The sequence below is a fragment of the Choristoneura fumiferana genome, chromosome 6 (genome assembly GCF_025370935.1).
Source record: "Choristoneura fumiferana chromosome 6, NRCan_CFum_1, whole genome shotgun sequence".
NCBI classification, from domain to species: Eukaryota; Metazoa; Arthropoda; class Insecta; order Lepidoptera; family Tortricidae; genus Choristoneura; species Choristoneura fumiferana.
The window spans coordinates 4017687-4039132 of record NC_133477.1 but is presented as its reverse complement, the minus strand read 5'-3'; the positions used below and the strand labels follow the sequence as shown (position 1 = coordinate 4039132).

Genomic DNA, 21446 nt, shown 5'->3' with positions numbered 1-21446 from the left:
ATTCTTGTTTGTTGCTTGAATGGGTTGAAATTTGTGACCGACGCATAAATCTTTGGCATGTGTTTGACATCAATTGCTTGCCGTCTCCTTACTCAAACTACCAGCACTTGATCTTGTCTGCAAATTGAGAATGAAAGCTGAAAAAAATAACGACAGTGAACGTATCTTACTAATATTATAAACGCAAACTTTGTATGGATGGATGTTTTGATGTTTGTTAATCTTTCACGCAAAAACTACTGAACTGATTTGCATTGAATTTGGTATACAGGTAATATATACCCTGATTTAACATATCGGCTACTTTTTATCCCGGAAAATTGCATAGCTCCCGCGGGATAGTGATAAACGAATACTACGTGGAGTCGCGGGCAACGGCTAGTTATGAATAAATACCTAAATAAATATCATGGGACACTTGCCATCAATTGACCTACATAGTCCCACACTAAGCAAAGCTTGTACTATGGAAACTAGGCAACTAATAAACATACTTATGTAGATAAATACATATTAAACACCCAAGACCCGAGAACAAACATTCGTATTATTCATACAAATATCATCCCGGGCCGGGAATTGAACCACGTCCTCAAGCTTCCTAGTCAGGTTCTCTAATCACTTAGTCACCCGGTCGTCTATGGAGTAGAGATTCTTTAAGATGTCTTAACTTAGTTTTTTTTTTAGAAATGTGCCGGTGCTCGCAGTTCGAAGCGAGAGGCGGGTGCTGGCTTGGGCATTACCTTCGCACGGACGCTGCCTCCTGCCTTCAAAGTCAGCAAGTCTGTGATGGCTCTACTGAAAGCCTTTAAATGGGACAAGTTCGCCATCATCGCCGGTGACGCTCTTAGTGCGGCCGCGCAGCAAACTGACGCTATTAAGGTAAGCTCATCATCATCAAATATCTATGGTCAAATGTCCAATCATCTTTCCCAGTAAAATGTCCAAACAATACATTTTCTCATTTTACTTTTCCTTTGTTTTTGCATTATTACTAGTTTTATCCTGTTGTTAAGTACTAATAATAGAGTGTGCATATTCTATAAAATTATCGGAATATGTTTTGGTGAAAATTGTTACGGAGTTAGATTTATTAAAATTAACTGAAATATAAGACTATGTTTAGTCTAATTCTATCTCTGTTAATTATCCATGAGAAATAAATAAATAAATAAATTTATCATCTGGAAGACTTCCATTGTTCAGCATAGGGCTGTCCCTTGAACGCCACAATAAACGACAACACGCCATCTGCATCTACTGGTTGCCTACATATGTAATAATAATAATAACTTTATTTGCTGAATATGGGTTTACAATGATATGCGTCTATAATAATATATATACTTTGGATCCTTCATACTCTGCTTTATATATATATATATATATATTATTTTTCTGGTTTTTCTGTGCATCTGTATTTCCGTTTGTATTTCATATAACTAGTGTTTATTCGCGGCTTTGCACGCGTAAATCATTAGCATTAGCACCTCACATTAACAAATTACTGAGAACTCCAATATATAAGCAAAATTAACTTAATATATATATATATATTAAGTTAATTTCGCTAGCTCTACAAGAATCCAACGAGGCTTGAATTCAGTACATTTGTCTCAAATTGCCAAGTTTAGGGCATGTTGAATAGGTAACACAAATAAGTAATAAGTATGTCACATTTATAGCACACATCAGATTACATTAGGTAAATTGAATTAATAGGAATAGTATAAAATTAAATTATTTTACATGTCGAATAAGTATGTCACATTTCGGGTACCTATATAATACATATATGGATAATTGAGACAAATAGGTTTTACAATAATGTTTTTTTTAAGTTTTCCTAACATAATATGTATAGAAGAAGATCCTGAGAGAAGTTTAATTAACTTATTATTTTACTCTTGCTACCAGTTGTGTATTGTCTGTCAATTTGTGAATTATTTATTATTAGTTTTTATTTCACTTACAGAGTAAATGCATAATTCGCATAGCCATAGGTATTTTCACAGCAAAATCAATCACATCGTAATTCGATTTGTTGCTTTAAAATATTCAAATTTTACGTTACGGGTCCATATCGGCTCGCATAATTGTTGAAAGTCATAGAAATGTTTGTCATAATTATATTTGTATGTCTATTTTTTCTCTAAATTCAGAATAGTTATAAAATACACCTAACCCTTCCTAACCTAACCTATAGTGTTCTACACAAGTAGACCATTAAAAATATTTGTGAGTAGACCATTAAAAATATTTGTGAATTTGACGGTTTCGGAAGGGGGAAAAATATGACTAATAAATATTATGTATGACAAACATTACATAATACGCAACCGATGTTACAATTAGACTTTGGCATCTGAATAGATACTGACGACATGATTCAAAATCAATTGACAGAAAAAAAATGTGAAGTAAAGTACCTACCAACCATGTAATTACGTTTGAGCATTTACGTAGCTATTGCTTTTGATTACATCATTCTGGGAAGACGCTTATAATTTTGTTGTCAAAAACAGAAACAATCATTAAATTTTTACGCGGCGGTGTTTTAATTTGAAAGATCAAAGAGATTATTTGTTTAGGTTCCATTTAATAATCTTTCTCCGAATAATTAATAATTACGCGCATAGTATAAATTTGGGCCTGTTAAATAAAAAAAATACTTCAGTATTTTCATTGAACTACTTCCGTTCCCAGTTGGGCACGTGTCGTACAAATTGTTATTTTTTTATTTTGCTTTTACACGAGGCTTGTCCGGCAAATACAAACTCAACAAATATTAATTAATCAAATAGGTGTAGCCATTTGGAAGTGTTGCGCTTTTAATGAATAACCTAACCTAACCACCAAAAACTAGGGGAACCCCCGACATTGTCACTTCAAAGTTCAATATCTCAAAAACATGTCTAAGAACCATCGCTAGAAAACCTGATTTCAAATAAAATAAACCGCATCGAAAATACAAACTGAGACATGGATGCACAGAAAAACCGACCAGCGCTGGGAATCGAACCCAGGTCCTCAGCAATCCGTGCTGCGTGCTATAACCCCTACACCACCGCTGTACAGGAATCTAGACACGAATTTTTCCTATACATACATATCTCAGGTTGCTTATTTCTACTACGCTACTTATGCAGCAGCACTAGCGACATCTATGTTCCACTCTCATCGAGAGACGTCACACTCTTTCGGAACCAACCGCTCACCCAGACAAGAGATGTCGCTACTAAGCAATCAAATTATGATTGGTTTTTTGGAGTCTTTTTTTAAGCAACCTGAGATATGTATCCATAGGAAAAATTCGTGTCTAGATTCCTGTACAGCGGTGGTGTAGGGGTTATAGCACGCAGCACGGATTGCTGAGGACCTGGGTTCGATTCCCAGCGCTGGTCTCTTTTTCTGGTTTTTCTGTGCATCCATGTCTCAGTTTGTATTTTCGATATGGTTTCACGGGATACCCGTAAAAGTAACAAAATTTGGAGTTGAAATAAAAAATACAAAAAGACTCCAAAAAACCAATCATAAAATAAACCGCATTCAAATCGGTCTACCCGTTTAAGAGCTACGGTGCCACAGACAGACACACAGATAGATACACATTGCGGTCAAACTTATAACACCCCTCTTTTTGCGTCTGGGGTTAAAAAGTGTATAGAATACGTAATATTTATCGCGTTAAATTAAAAATTCCCGCAGTTTAGCAATTAACAAATTTTTCGCAGACGAAGTTTATTAATAAGCCCATTTTAGTTCAGGTAAGCGAAAAATGGTGTAAAAATAACATACATAAACAGATACTCTGTTATGTTTTTGCCTCCACAAGTGTAACTCTTTTTGTATTATTACTGAAACCAAACGACCTCAAACTTTATCGTAGAAAACCTTTTAGCCACGTCAAGGGAGGGATTTAATACATATTTATTGTTCTATCTCGACACTATTTTACGCATGATTTATTTATGTCATATGATTTATGTTTTTCTCAGCGAAAACCGAAATAAATGACAGGCAGAAGAATAAACTAGTCAGGCGTTAAGTAGTGATGGGCACATCGCTCATTATGTAGATAAAATGGACATGTTTCTCGGACGTTCAGTCTGTGAGCTATGTATACAATAGTATACGTAAATAAATATATATAACTAGTGTTTATCCGCGGCTTTGCACGCGTAAATCATAAGATCCAGCAAATTAAATTAAATGGGATTTTACTAAATTCCCGTGGGATTTCCTAAAATCTACCACGCTACCACTACCTCAAGTTTCACCACTTCATTCTGTCGAATGGAATAGGATGAGGGTAGAAAGAGACGGAGAATGTGATCGCGCCTCACATTAACCAATTACTGAGAACTCCAAGTACCAATGATTTTACTACAACCACAGAATAAGTAATAGTAGAAGTACAGAAGGTTCTCTCTTTTGATGTTGACGAAAGCCGCCATTTTATATGCCTACGGAATTTTTATTAGCAAAATCACCGCGCACCACAAGCAACATTGAACTCTAGCGCTGCGCGCGAAGGTCGTTATTATTCAGCACCAACGTTTTGGTTTAGGATAGGGTTGTAAATCAATAAAAAAATAATAGTCACATATAACTTAAGAGTAAATTCAGACAAATAACTACTTAGTTTTCTAGCATTTTTAAATTGACGCGCCTACGATCTCCGACGGTCACAAAATGGATAATTGTACAAGGTCGGGTGCCGAATGTGTCGTCGGCTGCCTCAAAGGTTTTCTATACCCGCAGTGGGCATTGGTAAATCGCGAATTACCTTTCTGTTCTTTTGTCGAACTCGCACTTAATATGGTTTCGAACAGAATTGGGTTAGTTAGTATAATTTTATATGTACAGAATAGAAAATAGTAATAATTTTAGTGTTGCAATTAATGAAATTTTCATGAATTAAAAAAAAAAAATTCATGTTCAGATAACATTATGTAGTTTCCATTCTGCTTAGTGTGACTACACATATACTGTTTCAGCGCTCAAACTGTACAATTTAAATATATACCTACTACTCATCCCAAAAATCGAAACACCATGCTATTTCATTAGATATTCTAACATCCTCACGAAAATCACACAGCTACGCGTAGCGTTACGCGGCGCGATTAATTCGAGCGAAACTGCGAGCGTGCATGCCGGGCGGTGCTCATAGCCCTAGTGAGTTAACCCACGCTGGCGTGGGGTATTTTGATACTTACAGAATCGCACCTATATCGCGGAGTGCGATATGGATGATATGATATGGATTCTATGTGCCCTCTTTCACGTTAGCTCAAATATTACAACCGGCACCGCCTCCGCGCCGCGCCGCACCGCTCCGCTTCCGGCGTCAGTGTGTCTCTATATAGCTTAAGTAACTGATTAAAAACATTTTTTTAATGTTATACAGTTGACCGAATTGCTTAATTTCACATACCCTGGCCTGAACTTTCGTCTAAAAGAACAGAATTTGGTTTATGACCGTCAAATTATTATAGTTATTATGTATTATACGTTATACTTACTAAGACTTACTTGCTGCGCGTTTTAAGAGTCTTGGCATAAATTATGATAAAATATAGTTTTGGCGTAAGATTCCGTATTTATCATAGCTAGAAAAGGATATAAACAAAATGCTTTGTTTGTTTATTAGTCTTCATTTTGGCTAACTACGAAGATTGTTTATTAAATTGTTTATAATATGCTTAAAGTGAAACAAAATTTTAATTTTTAACCCGCTGGCGCGGGTGGTGCCGCAGAGCTCGCGTCGAAACAAAAAACGGTCGCATTGCCGGCCAGCGGCCGGGAAAGTTGTATGAAATCTCCTTGCAGGCCGCGATACTTCCCGGCCTATTATTTGTAACACAACGTCAATATTTCATGTCATGTTTGAGAAATACTTAGTACATGTGTCTTAAGGGTGGTAAATAAGGAAATGAATGAGAGTCTATTAGAACGTGCGACATACAATGTTTTTCATCACTTTTGCGAGTAAAATTATATATCTGTAAAATAAAAGATATAATTCTTCCAAATATTGGCGATACCTTACGCTGCGCTCTTGGCAGCGCCACCCTCCCCTTCCCTCAGGATGTGCCTGAGCCGCGTGTGCTGCTGCGCGCAGTAGTATCAGTACGGGCAATGACTCATTTACCGACCTTGGGCTTCATGGCAAGAAAATTAGTACGGTCAATGACTCATTTACCGACCTTGGGTTTCATGACAAGCACATTAAGGTCGAGGGTTTTATTTGGAAGGTTGCAACCAAGGTAACGTGCATGTTACGACATTGTTTACGAGCAAGTGTGATGAAATTTTTTACATGTTTTTATTTAATTTTCTGTTGTTATTGGGTCAAATCTTGTTTTATTTAGATCCAATTCCAGTGGCCAGATTTAATTGTATACATAATGTACAGTACAGTCTGTACAGTCAACAAAAAAGCTTGTGTTAAAATATTAACAGAAACTTATTTCATGAAAACTTGTTTTTTACTTGGCGCAGGACTCCTGTCGTGCCTTTTGCCATTACGGCATCAGTATAGATTGGTTCATTTGTGTATTAGGTACTTACTTTATGCTACTAAATAAAGCATATGCAGCTATATTATAATCTTGTCTGATCTGACCATGCAGCAGTAGTTTCTGAATATTTAAATATAGTAATCGATTTCTGTTATTTTTAGGAGCTGGCCAGACAAAACGGTATGACGGTAACGGCAGAGCATCATTTTCCTGATTACATACCTCTGAATATATCCAACATGGAAAGAATCGTGGACCAAACCTACGACCGAACAAGGGGTGAGTTGAAATTTTCTAACATTAGAGACTGTGTTTGCAGTTATAAAATATCTTTGTCGAAATTAACTAAATATTATAAGATATCAAATCTTGTTATAAACAGTTATTTTGCTCACCCGCGCTCACGAGGCTCGATTTGACAGGTCGCAGACGAGCAAAGTAATTGTCTATAGTTCATTGGTATGGATCTCTGTCAATTAATGCTTGATTCAATAAATAAATCTTGCTGTTTGGTTCATACGTTAACCTGGTTGTTGTTATGACAAAAGAGTGATAGGACACGAGCGAGCTAAACTCGGTTCCTTTTTTTAAAAAAGTGGAATTATACCACAATATAACTAATAGTACTACCCTAATAATACCTCGGTTTCGCTTCCGCAGTTCCATTCATTATGGTCACCAGGAGGGCTACTACGAAATTCGAAGATTGACGTTCGTATCGTTATGTCCCTCTCACTCTCGTATGAAATAATATACCTAAGAATTCGAATTATGCACTTCGTGGCATAGGGCCAGCAGGGCTACTACGAAACTCGAAACTCGAAGTTCGTATTCGTACCGTCCCTAAGTATAAGTGTCAGAGGGACCGCACGACACGAACTTCGAGTTTCGAGTTTCGTAGTAGCCCTGAAGTTTATAAGATTTTCCTTTATTCACGCGAATTTCGTAACTTCATTTTGTACGGTTGCCAGAAATCACAGCCTCAAGTCTTTTAGTTATAGGGCCAGATTTGTTGACGTCGAAGCCAAAACAAAAAACAGACCCAATTTTAAAGGATTGCAGTATACTTTTCTCTTTTATTTATCTTAGCTATATTTTATTATTTTCCTAGCCTTTGAGTCCTACAAGCAGTTTAAAATATTCCGAGCAAAACTTACTAAAATTTACTTTTGCTAAGAGTTCAGAATTGACCATATCTATGGGTAGGCGTTTTCTTAGAAAAGTCGTATGTGTTAAACCTTCTTGTTTATATTTTAATAATAAACACTGGCCATTTGTTAGTGTCATATTTTTGTATTTTGTTTATTGAACGTGACTAACTATTTCTATACCGAATTTCATCTAAATCGGTTCAGCGGTTTAGACTTGATGACGTAACAAACAAACAGACTTACAAATGTTCGCATTAATATCAGTGAGATTTACAAAAAGTATAATATATAGTACAGTCACCAGCACCAATATCTGACAGAACAAGCGTGCATAAATATCTGATAAGACTCTATTTCTAGGGCCGGAAGGACGTGTCAGATATTTATGCACGCTCCGCTGTGGCAGATATTAATGCTGGTGACTGTACATAGGTGTCTACCTACACAAATAATTCCTAGCAGCAGCTTATTCTCCACAGTGTACGTGTTTCTCGGCGAGCACATAGCACTCGCAGACTTCGTCAAAGTGCTTCAGAGGCGGGGTCTGCTGCAGACCGGCGACTATGCAGTGGTGGCCGTCGATGACGAAATATATGACCCCAGTGCTGCTGCCATCGTACATGCTGGTAAACTGTCAGATTTGAGATGGATTCTCATTACACCATCGTACACACTGGTAAACTGTCAGATTTGAGGTGGATTCGCATTACACCATCGTACGCGCTGGTAACCTGTCAGATTTGATGTGGATTCGCATCACACCATAGTAAACGCTGGTAAACTGTCAGATTTGAGTTGCATTCGCAACCAGCGTGTAAGAACCACTAATGTACTAGATTTTTAGTTGTCTGGTACAAAAAAAAAGTCAAATGCAATTTTGACGTTGGCGCAGCCGTTACTTATTTGTCTGCGCGTCCGGTTTTGATTGAAGGTGCGAGGTTTGAACGCCAAAGGGCCTTTGAGTAGAGTTTATAGTACGAGAAAAAATTATACGGTTGGCAACCCAGGTCGCATCCTGGCCGGAACAGTTATTTATAGTTATTGGACGTGACATTAAATTATTGGACGACTGTGTCCGTTAAGAGCTGCTCACATCACTACCTATTGGTGAGCGAGTGGCCACCTGGTGCCCGACGAAACAATATAATACAATATCCACAATTATGATGCCGCCCCGGCCCGGCCCCGGACTCTACCCGGTTTTTTTAGGGTTCTGTACCTCTCTTATAGGATCACTTTTTTGTCCGTCCGTCCGTCTGTCAAGACCCTTTTTCTCAGGAACGCGTGGAGGTATCAAGCCGAAATTTATATAAAATACTCAAGTCTACTGTCCCTTGGAGCTGTGAATAAATCAAACTTCTAAGCCAACGCAATCAAAAGATACAGCCGTTTATGCCGTAAATTTCTGCAAATTTTCGAAACTCGCAAGGGAATCAAAAACCTACAGGGTACTTCCCGTGAACTCAGAATCTTGAAATTTGGTACGAAGCAACGTCTTATAGCACAGATAAAGGAAACATTGCGAAAACTTTAATTTTTTAGTAACATCATATAATAAAAATATTTATACGGAACCCTCGGTGCGCGAGTCCGACTCGCACTTGACCGGTTTTTTTTTTATAATTTATATTCGGGTTTTGTTCCGCGTACCTCATTTTTAGAGAAGCTCAATATTTCTGCACAGTTGCATAGAATAGAATAGAAGATTTATTTGCATATCCTGCTATTTGTAAAATTTTCTTATACAAGCATGCAAATTACATTTTCTAACACTAAAAACAACTGTACTAGAAACTATCTTGCGCTAGAAAATCGCCTACACTGTAGTATATTTTTTCCAACAGTATCTGCATTCACTTTTTTTAAATACATTCAGGTGTAGCTCCCGTATGCTTTTCGGTAGGTTGTTAAAAAATTTCATACACACGGCAAAGCAATGTTTTCTATATAAAGCTGTCCTAGGAATACAAACATGGACCAGTCCCTCAGGATTCCGTTTAATTCATGTTGAAACGTTTACTGCAGTATTAAACAAATACATATAATGTCTTTTTACAAAAATACAGATTTCAAAGATATATAGGCAAGGAAGAGGCAGGATGCGAAGTTTTTTAAAGAGAGGCTTACATGACTTATATGGGGCAGCACCACATACGGCACGTATACATTTTTTCTGTGCTATAAATACTTTATTAAAATTTGTACAGTTTCCCCATAGAATTAGACCATATCTCAATTAAATACTGAACTAATATATCCATGATAAGCGGCTAAAGTGGCATTGCGATGACCACGAGACGCCCCGGTCAATTACGAATTGAAACATGCAATACCTATTCAAAAGTACGACGGTGGCACGGTGCGTGAAACAAGTTTTATAATCTACATTATATTACATGTCCTTTGCAGAAAAAGTGCTGAACCGGTTAGTTTGGATGCTGACTTCCTTTCCGAAAAATGCCCGAGTTTTGCTAGTTGCTTTGCAACCATTTTCTCTCACGTATCAAATTTACGAAATTGATATCGTTAACGCGTCAGACAAGTTTACCGGTTGTTTAGGTACTATTATTGTGGTATTAGACTTCATGTTTCGATATTTTTGATCACCTTGGCCGCTCTGAAATATCTGATGGCCACTTTGCTTTTCACTTCGATTTCGAGGAAATTAAAAAGCAGCATTGAAAATACAATAAATGATTGCTTAGAAATTGTTATTTTTCATCCATTGTTATTTCTATGACAAGTTATTAGGATTGCCTAATTTTATTAGTTTAAAAAAACTACAAAAACACCTATTTTTTTTAATAAATTTCTTATGGTCGTGGCTGGTTTGGTTTTAGTTGAAGAATTTATTTTATGCACTTAAAGCTAAAAATCATTTTCACAGCCTTCATCCAGTATAAACATGTATTTCACTAGCATGAAATAAATATAAATATTCACCTAGATACTTTTAATGATTAATAATAATTATTATATAAATACATCAAAATTAATAATCACAAAAAATGACAAAAAATCATTATTATATTATTATTAATAATTAATTAAATTAATTCAATATTTAAAGGATTGATATTACAACGCCACAAGCTAATGTTAAAAGCGTTGAAAATTTCACATAAAAAAGAACTCAACAATAATATTATGTACAGAAGAAATGAGAAAATGATTTAACTGTTAAAGGTTACTAGACATCTCCGTTCTCAGGGACGCGCCTACATCAATATTATTATTTACTGTGTCAACCCTACGAGTATTTGAATCGGCGATAATATTACGTTTCAAGTGCAACGTAAATCGCACTCTATTGGGAAAGGGTGAAAGTTGATTATCTAATGTTTGTTATAGATCATCTGGGGCAGAACAGCAGCGGTGACGTCATGGCTTTCAGGGCTGTGCTCAAACTTACGCCTTCGTTCCCGACCAACCCTTACTACGCGTGAGTACTTTATTTATAAATAACTGGGAACATTTCAAAATATTATAAACTTTGAAAGGAATAATGGACAATAAAACATCATGATCATTTGGTATAATATAAGTTTTTTATGAATCATCCATCTACCTAACTAGAAGAAATCAAATTGCTTTATTAACGTTAGGATGGGATTATACAGTGTGTATTTTTTTTACAAACACAAATTGTAACCAGAAGGTGTTGTGAAGTGATATTCCAACAAATTTTAAGTTCAGCAATAACTACCAGATCTTTTTGTCTAATGACATTTCTTGATGTGGTTTGAAATTTGTTCATGCCTAGTGTCTTTATTGTTAACTAGCGACCCGCCCCGGCTTCACACGGGCAAAATAAAAATAAAACGGCCAAGTGCGAGCCGGACTCCCGCACGAAGAGTTCCTTACCTATACAACATTAGACATTAGCAAAAAACGGCATAAAAAACACGGTCGTTGTATGGGAGCCCCCCCTTAAATATTTATTTTGTTCTATTTTTAGTATTTGCTGTTATAGCGAGAATAGAAATACATCATGTGTGAAAATTTCAACTGTAGCTATCACGGTTCATGAGATACAGCCTAGTGACAGACAGACAGACGGACAGCGGAGTCTTAGTAATTGGGTCCCTTTTTCATTACCCTTTGGGCACAGAACTCTAATCAAGGGCACTTAACATACATTTTTCAGCTCCATTCCCCAAAAACTACATCCGACCCGCGCAAAGCCGGGGCGCGTCAACGTAAATACATTTTTTGGTTAAATTGATATTTTTAAATTCGTAATATCTTTTGAATGGAATGCCCGATTTGAATAATTCTAAAATTAATCTACAGGCATTGAAACCGTCTTGAATATGAAATTATTTAAGTAATTGGATAAGGATTAATACAAAGGTTTGGAAAACATGGTCTGATTTTCGTCGGCATTACTGTCAATTTTTAAAATGTAAATAAGTAGTTATAGTGACAAAACTACATTAATTGAACATATTATTATGGTATAGCAAAGTTTTTTACACTTTGAGTTACATTATTGAAGTACTTAGTACGGAATCCTAATTTTTCCTGGTAATGAATATAGCTTATGTCACTTTGAAATAATTTAGCATTTTAATAGTGAAAGATCGATAGTAGTTTTTGAGTTAATTCGTAACAAGCATCCAAAAATACAAAAAAAAAAATCAAATCTTTCCTCTTTATAATATTAGTATAGATATAGATTAGTCGAGAGCGAGATCTAGACTACGGATTTGTAAACACTGTAGTCTAGTAGTTACATACTCTATAATATATTATAGGATTATAAATTTTAAACCGTTACTAACTCAAAGTACAGTCAAGGATGCTGAATCACGTACCAAGGTGGAACCTTAATGCCACTAATGTCATTTTGACATCCAATACATCTGCCAAAGAAATCATAGCGAAATTGGTTATGAAAAGGTTCCACCCTGGTACGTTATTCAGTTTCCTCGACTGTATCTATATTATCGCGGTGCGTAGTGTCGTAACGTCCCTCAACTTTCATTTTATTGAGTGACGTGGATCCAAAAGTTGAAGAAAATTTTAATCGAAAAGCTTCCTCGAAGTAAGTTTGGTGTGAGTTTTACTGAAACCAATTGAGGTTACGTGAGCAATCGGTTTCCCAACAAGGGTCAGAACAACGTGCGTCATTTTATTTGTGAGTGGATAATAAAGACAATTAACGACTATGGGCGCCGGGATGGGGGTACAAGTAGCTGGCACTTCCACCCCCCCCTGGCGTATAAGAAAATAAATAGAACTACTTAGACTAAGATACTGAATTAAACATAAAGCACCTCCCTATATGCAGATGCAAGGTGCAATGCACCCTTCTGAAAATAATCCTGCCGGCGCCCATGTTTACGAGCGAGGTATTTACACGAATGTGATTTAAAAAATAACACGGCCGCTGTTTACTTATTTACAAACAAAGTTTTATTAAACTTGCCTTGTTTGATGTTGTTGTTGGTATTTTTTCCGGTCAAATCTCACAAATTAATTTTGATTCACTTCCAGTGGTCGAATAGACTCAAAAGTAGGTAACCAACCAACCAAAAAAAGTTACCAAAGTATACATAATGTAATGGATCATAAATATGATAATGCAAGAAGTGCAGCCAGCAAAAAAAGCTTTTAAAAATCTTTTTTTAACAGAATCTTATTGAAATTACCACTTAAAAGTTAAAAGTACTTATCGCAGAAAAACTTAATTGCTTAAAAATTCCAGCTTTCAAATTCAACAAAAAATTACGATTTTCTATTTGGAGTCTTTTTGTATTTTTTATTTCAACTCCAAATTTGTTACTTTTACGGTCATCCCGTAAAACCATATATAAAATAAAAACTGAGACATGGATACACAGAAAAACCAGAATAAGAGCATTCCGTGCTGCGTACACCCCTACACTACCACTGGACAGAAGTACAGACACGAATTTCTCCTATGCACCCATATCTCAGGTTGCTTATTTCTACTACCCTACTTAAGCAGCAGCACTAGCGACATCTATGTTTCGCCTTCATCGAGAGGCGTAACACACTTTCGGAACTAACCGCTCACCCAGACAAGAGAGGTCGCTACTAAGCAATCAAATTATGATTGGTTACCACTTTCGGATAGTATTTTTGAATAATGTAATTTCAAAACATGGGTTCATTTTAGAGCATACCGTTTTCGGGCATTTCCTTTTGTAACTACGAGTGACCCAGATGAGCACGAAGGACGTGTCGCTATGCGAAGTTAGGACGACCTTGATGCTAATTGCGAACATGTCATCATTATGCCGCTGGCGTGTTCGGGGCTCAGCTGCTCTGCAGGGCTACTACGAAACTCGTAACTCGAAGTTCGTATCGTACCGTCCCTCTCGCTTTCGTATTAAATAGTATAAGTGTCAGAGGGACCGCACGACACGAACTCGAGTTTAGAGTTTCGTAGTAGCCCTGCTGGCTCCATTCATATCGAGGGTTCACAAAGCCCCTTATGCACAATTTGTGTCATGCAAAATAATGTTGCGTAATGGCCGTATAGAAATTTAGTTTAAGGAGCGTCTTAAGTAAATTATTGTGATTGGTGATGACTATACCGGGGTATAGCCACCAAACTGTCCGCTTGATAACGGGTTATCACGGTATGATCTAATCTTAATAAGATTCTGTTAAAAATACATTTTTAAAAGCTTTCTTTGCTGGTTGTACTTGCGATTTCATATTTATCATCCATATTACATTATGTATACTTCGGTTAATTTTTTTTTTGGTTGGTTGGTTACTTTTGAGTCTATTCGACCACTGGAAGTAAATCAAAATTAATTTGTGAGATTTGACCGGAAAATACCAACAACACCAAACAAGGCAAGTTAAATATTTAAAACTTTGTTTGTAAGATAAACAGCGGGTGTAATTTTTCAAATCACATTCGTGTGATAACCCGTTATCAAGCGGACAGTTTGGTGGCTAACTAACATTAGTGATGTGCAATACAAACTATCCAAGTTTTGACGTTGTAGCTATGTATGGGATTGTATTTTTTGTATGGTTCTTGATGGAGGCGTGGTCGAATCCAAAGTATAATGGGCTTAACTGGTCAACATATCTTAAAATTTCCACTCTACTTCCTCGCCTAATTGGGAATTTCCACAATTATCTGCAAAATGTTTTTTACCCAAGGAAATTGCTGACAATTTGATAAAAATTTAAAAGCAATCCAATCACTGGAAGAGGGTAAAATTCAACTTCCTAAATTTTAACCCTACTTTCACAGCAAATTTAATAAAAGTTTGTAATCATTTAATTGCCAATTTATTTTTTAAGATTGGTTTTTTGGAATCTTTTTGTATTTTTTATTTCAATTTATTTTTTGTTCACAGAGAGCTGTGTCAGATGGTACGCGAACATTCGGCAGCGCCTCCATTCTGCGTGCCAAATTATCACAGTCTCTTCGATACAGCCTCAGTAAGTCACACATTTACTTTTAGGTTAGGTGAGGTTATCCGAACAGCTAAGGAGTAGAATACTCTGCCAGCTTCTGTGTTCCCAGTACGCTACAATCTGGTCGTCCGAACAAAAACGTCGCCAAAAAAGACAACTAAAAAGTAAAAAATAATTATTCACTACCTAGCTGTTGCCCGCGACTTCATCTGCGAAGAATTCTTTTATCCCTATCCCGCGGGGACTATGCTGATTCCCTGCAAAATTAGCCTAAGTTGATTTAGCATAAGTAGGTACCTAGTAATATTTTTTTCATCTAAGCTTTTTATCTAAAACTAAAATACATACATAATGATATGTTGTATTTTTTAAAGTATCTATCTAAGCCCACATCTTCGCTTACCACCAGGCGTGATTGTGGTCAAACGCTGCCCTACTTATTTATGTTCAAAAAAAGGCTCTCCTCTTTTTCTTCTTTGACAGACATGCACCCTTGATAAAGCAGTCGTGGGCACGTAGCAGTAGAACTCTTAGTTACTATTAGGTTATCTTACGTCATAAGATTGAACAAAATACGTACTAACGAGTATCCCTTGTTCTATATCAATAAGGGAATCTCTCCACGAAATTTCAGCATTTTAAGCTGGAGGTTCGCGTTTGGGATTCGATTTTGGGGTAAGGTTGGCACGAAACTGAGAGATTAGTTTTTAAAGTGATGTCGCTTTGGTTGTTAATTGGAAAAACTTTAAACATATTTGTATGATACCGTGGTGTATTCTCACAAAAATTGTTTTTGTTAATAGAAAGACCATATTCCCTAGTTTTAGGCTCGAGTAGTCCATCCAAGTAGCGCGTTACATGTTACTCGTAGATCTTACCGCTAAACAGCATACTTGCGCTGCCTTGTACCAGCGGGCAGAGTAGGCAACTGGTGCAATTATTGGCACAATAGTATTCTATCTAAGACCTCTTGTTCGGCTATGCATCAACAACTATTGCGGGTGTCCAAGGATAGGTAGTGATGCATATGTATTTATCTATACGAGTATAAGTATGTTTATCCGTTGCCCATAGTACAAGCTTTGCTTAGTTTGGGACTAGGTAAATTGGTGTCAAGTGTCCCATGAAAAAAACTCGCGTCTTAAATCGAGTTTAGCTTCATAGGAGCTCTTATAAAGAAGGGCTACGAAATAGCCCGAAACATGTCGAGCTAAAGTCGATTTAAGACGTGAGTTATCCGTTACAATATCATTTAATATGAGTGTGTTTCACGGTAGTTACATGTTCAAAATTTTTTAATGTGACTCAAATATATTTATTTCGTGCATGGTTATGATTAATACAAATCATAATTAGTGTGGACTACGCGCTTTAAATAAAGAGTTTGTATACCTATGGCCATTGTGACCTATGGCCTCTCAAGCAGAGGATCGTGGGTCCAAACCCCGGCTCGCACCTCTGAGTTTTTCGGAATTCATGTGCGAAATTACATTTGAAATTTACCACGAGCTTTACGGTGAAGGAAAACATCGTGAGGAAACCTGCACAAACCTGCGAAGCAATTCAATGGTGTGTGTGAAGTTCCCAATCCGCACTGGGCCCGCGTGGGAACTACTGGCCAAGCCCTCTCATTCTGAGAGGAGGCCTGTGCCCAGCAGTGGGACGTATATAGGCTGGGGTTATTATTATTATTATTATACCTACGCTTTCTAAAGGCCGCCATATACATTCAGAATTCCGTTTCGGAATTCCGAACGCAGTAAATCCATACAAATCTATGAACCTACCACATACAAACAGTAGTTTTCCGTCCGAAGTTTTTCCGATTCGGAATTCCGTATGTGGCATGTGCGTACAAAATTGAAATAAACGTATGTGTGTGATGTATTTACCGTTCCGAAACGGAATTCCGAATGTATACTACTCAAAAGAATATAAAGTCCACTTGAATTTCATCGGTAAAATGAAATCAAAAATATGTTTGCCTTTTTAATCGAATACTTACATTTAATTGGATGAAATGTACTTGTACGTGTTATGTTGTATTTAATAAAACCATTTTAGACAAGGAATGTTATAAAGAATTATATTTGTTAGTATTTTTGTTTCACCCATAAAATTCACGTGGCCCTTATTTTCTTTTGAGCAGTATATGTGGCGGCCCTAACAATTGGCCACTAAGTAATAAAATTAGAAAGCAAGCAGCGCGGAAAGGAAACAAAAGAATAACGAGAGTCCTGTCATGGCCCTTGGCCGCGCTGCGTGTTTAATTTTACTTTTTGTTCATTTTTTTATAAAGTGGTTTATTTCATAATTTACGCCGCGAAGATCAGTAGGTACAATATTAGATACTTAGATGAATTTAAATCATATCTAATTAGGTACAAATACAGTAGTACAAATAAAAGGCAAAAAGAACTAACAATTAATAGTAGGTACAGTCGAGGGCATAAATATCTATACAGCGGCCGTACCTAGCGTAAAATATATCTATGCATCGATCTTATATGGTTAGTATCATAAAGGTGTATAATAATATTTTGACGTCTTGGTAACGTCCATTATATTTTATGCCCTTAACTGTACATTTTTTTATCTTCATATACCTAAGTGGCAGCAGCAGCACCATTACGGCTATAAAGTTGTACCGGTATCTCAACAACGATATAGGATGACAAATAGACAGCGCTTACGAAAAATTTAATGAGAATGTCGCTCGGTGCCGTCGACCTGAGAGTGAGTGTCACATTTATTTTGTTTTTCTCCTAGATACTATCAAACACTTAGGTGTTTCATGTGTCAACAGGTCATTAACCGATACTCCTTCAAAGGAAAAACGGATTTATATTCAGTTGTAAAATCCCAATCGGCTGTTCACTAAACTACAAACAGATGTTGTGAATAGGTAATGTTTTATTCCCTAGATTTGTATCTGTTTTTCTTACTCATCAAAATTAAGAGCAAGCACTGCTAATTTCCTTAAAATCTTTGTACTAACCAAAATCTACATAATTCTAATAATTATATTGAATTTTCAATATGTCGGTACCTTTATGTACTGAGGCCAGATATCCGCCATGACACCTTTCTTAACACTATACGAGGGTCACACTGAAAGTTTCGGGAATAGATAAAAATATGCAGTTAAATTGGATAAAAGTATTTATAATATTGTTTCTCAAAGTATTCGCCCTTATATTTTATGCACTTTTCCATGCGTTCAAACCAGTCTTTAAAGCACTTATTGAACGCTGAAGTAGGGGTCGATAAAATGGCCCTTTTAAAGGCCTCCACTACTTCTTCCGGAGTCTGAAACCGCTGACCACGCAACTTATCCTTGATTTTGGGGAATGTGAAAAAGTCATTGGGGCTTAAGTCGGGGTTGTATGGAGGATGGTCCAGGAGTTCGACGTTTTCACCGTTCAGATACTCAATTGTTTTCCGAGCGGTGTAGGAGCTGGCATTGTCGTGGTGAAGGATGATGCGGCGATTAGGGTTATTTTTTCGGAGTTCATCAAAGATACTTGGCAAACAAATAGTTGTGTACCTATCGGCATTGACCGTTCTACGATCTTCGAGAGGAATAGTACCTGCATGACCTGATTTGGAGACAAACGTGGCCACCATCTTCTTGGCCGTGCTGAGAGAGCGAATAACTTTTGTCGTCTTGAGCTCATCTTCGTAGACCCATACTCGAGACTGGTTTTTAGATTCAGGCTCATATTCATATATCCACGACTCGTCACCCGATACGACACTAAAAGCTGCATTTGAGCCTCCTGCGTTGAATTTATTCAAAGTTTTGCGGCACTAATTGACACGAGTCGCTTTTTGCTCGTCAGATAATAAATGAGGGATCCAACGGGAAAACAACGCTCAATTCTGCCCGTAACTCTTGAATTTCCCGTTATGTCACATGCCGGTCTTCTTTTATTATTTGACGCACAGCATCGATGTTTTCTTGAGTGACGGCCGATTTAGGTCGACCTTTACGCACGTCGTCCGTGAGTGATATATGGTCGCGCTTAAAATCTGAATACCAGCTGTATATTGTAGTCTTTGAAGGTGCTTCATTATTAAAAACAGCAATCATCCGGTCTCCACATTGCTTTTATGTTAATTCACTTTTAAAGTCGTAATAAATCATAGCTCTTAAGTTTTCACGGGACAATTCCATTTTCATCAGCAACTTGACGACTTCAAAAAACAATTGAAACCGAACCGTTACTTTTTTTTCTATGTGGCCAGTGTGTTAAGATACTGAAACTTTAGAGATTATAATTTAAAATGGTATGATATGTGCCAAAATTAAGTTTGTAAGTTTTGGATTTTCGAAACTTTCAGTGCAGCCCTCGTATAAAGTAAACCTTTGCTAAAAATACAATAGTGGTAGATTTATTTTGACATTCATAATTTAAGTGCTTGTTACCTATAGCCTAAATTGAATAAAGATATTTTGACTTTTTGACTTTTATTTTTGAATACATAAATATTCAAGTAACCTCTTATAATTGTATAAGGCTCCGTTTCCACCAGAGATGTGCAAGGATGTGTTGCAAGGGGTATTCCCTTGACTTGTCTAAAAATGTTTTGCCTAATTTCACTTTGTCTAACCACTTTTACTATAATGAATAGTTTGTCTAAAGTAAATTTATATAATTTCATTATTCATAATTTTATTTTGTCGAATTTTCATTTTTACTTAATGATCATTTGCATAACTCTTGTTTTGTCGAATATTATTTTATCGAAAATTCACTTTGTCGATTCTTATTTTAACTAATCATCATATAGCCGAATAACGTTTTAACTAACATTGGATTGTTTAATATTGAATTATCATAATATTTATTTTGCTTAATGTATGCTTAATGTATGTTAGACAAAAAATAATTATATCAATCAAACGTTATACGAAATAAGTTTATACAAAATGAAATTATGTGACATGTAGGTATGTTAGACAAAATATAATTATGTCGGTCAAACATTATATCAAATGAGTTTATACAAAATGAAAATTAGGTTATTTAAAATTAGGCGAAACAAAATTATGTAAAGTAAGTTGTATATAAAATGACTCACTAAAATGAAAATTAGGTAAAATGAAACATAAGGTTAAGTATTATTAGTTTATCTAACATTAGGCAAACTGAAAATAGGCAAAAAGTTGTTAGGCAAAACAAGGTACAGCCGTTGCAAGGAATGTGTTTTTCATGAACCAATAGAAACGTTTCATTTACCTATCCTCGCACAGCACATATCTCTAGTCGAAACAGCTGAGCGGAGCGAGGCGAGGTAAATGAACACATCCTCGCACAGCACATATCTCTAGTGGAAACAGCTGAGCGGAGCGAGGCGAGGTAAATGAACACATCCTCGCACAGCACATAAGTATCTCTAGTGGAAACAGCTGAGCGGAGCGAGGCGAGGCAAATGAACATCTCGCACAGCAAATAATCTCTGGAAGCAGCTGAGCGGAGCGAGGCAAAGGTAAATTGAACACATCCTCGCACAGCACATATCTCTAGTGGAAAACAGCTGAGCGGGAGCGAGGCGAGGTAAATGAACACAACCTCGCACAGCATATATCTCTAGTGGAAACAGCTGAGCGGAGCGAGGCGAGGTAAATGAACACATCCTCGCACAGCACATATCTCTAGTGGAAACAGCTGAGCGGAGCGAGGCGAGGTAAATGAACACATCCTCGCACAGCACATATATCTCTAGTGGAAACAGCTGAGCGGAGCGAGGCGAGGCAAATGAACACATCCTCGCACAGCACATATCTCTAGTGGAAACAGCTGAGCGGAGCGAGGCGAGGTAAATGAACACATCCTCGCACAGCAACATATCTCTAGTGGAAACAGCTGAGCGGAGCGAGCCAGGTAAATTAACACAACCTCGCACAATATATCTCTAGTGGAACAGCTGAGCGGAGCGAGGCGAGGTAAATAAAAAACAACCTCGCACAGCACATATCTCTAGTGGAAAAGCTGAGCGGAGCGAGGCGAGGTAAATGAACACATCCTCGCACATCTTTGGTGGAAGCGCAGCCTAAGGATGGATATTTAAGCATTTTGACCGCTCATCTTCCCACTATCCATGAGCTTTACGGTGAAGGAAAACATCGTGAAGAAACCGGCACGCACCAGCCAAGTAATTCAATGGTTTGTGGGAAGTTCCCAATCCGCATTGGGCCTGCATTGAAGCCCAAGGGGCCTCTTATTCCGAAGGAGACCTGGTGCCCTGTAGTCGGCAATACATTGTGCGAAATCACCAAAACTACTTACATTAAGAGCTGTAATATAACCATAGACGTACTAAACAATCATTGACAAAGTCACACGTGCGAAAG

At 37.0% G+C, this 21446-nt stretch overlaps 1 protein-coding gene across 1 annotated transcript in view; it reads left to right on the top strand.

Annotated features, from left to right (window-relative positions):
* The window catches only part of LOC141428853 (guanylate cyclase 32E-like), a 239106-nt gene that overhangs the window by 114800 nt on the left and 102860 nt on the right, over window positions 1–21446 (top strand). The window contains exons 5-9 of the mRNA XM_074088889.1: window positions 688–882; window positions 6689–6806; window positions 8158–8304; window positions 11030–11120; window positions 15028–15112. Of these exons, the coding sequence (XP_073944990.1) occupies window positions 688–882; window positions 6689–6806; window positions 8158–8304; window positions 11030–11120; window positions 15028–15112 (636 nt within the window). The remainder of the gene's footprint in view (window positions 1–687; window positions 883–6688; window positions 6807–8157; window positions 8305–11029; window positions 11121–15027; window positions 15113–21446) is intronic.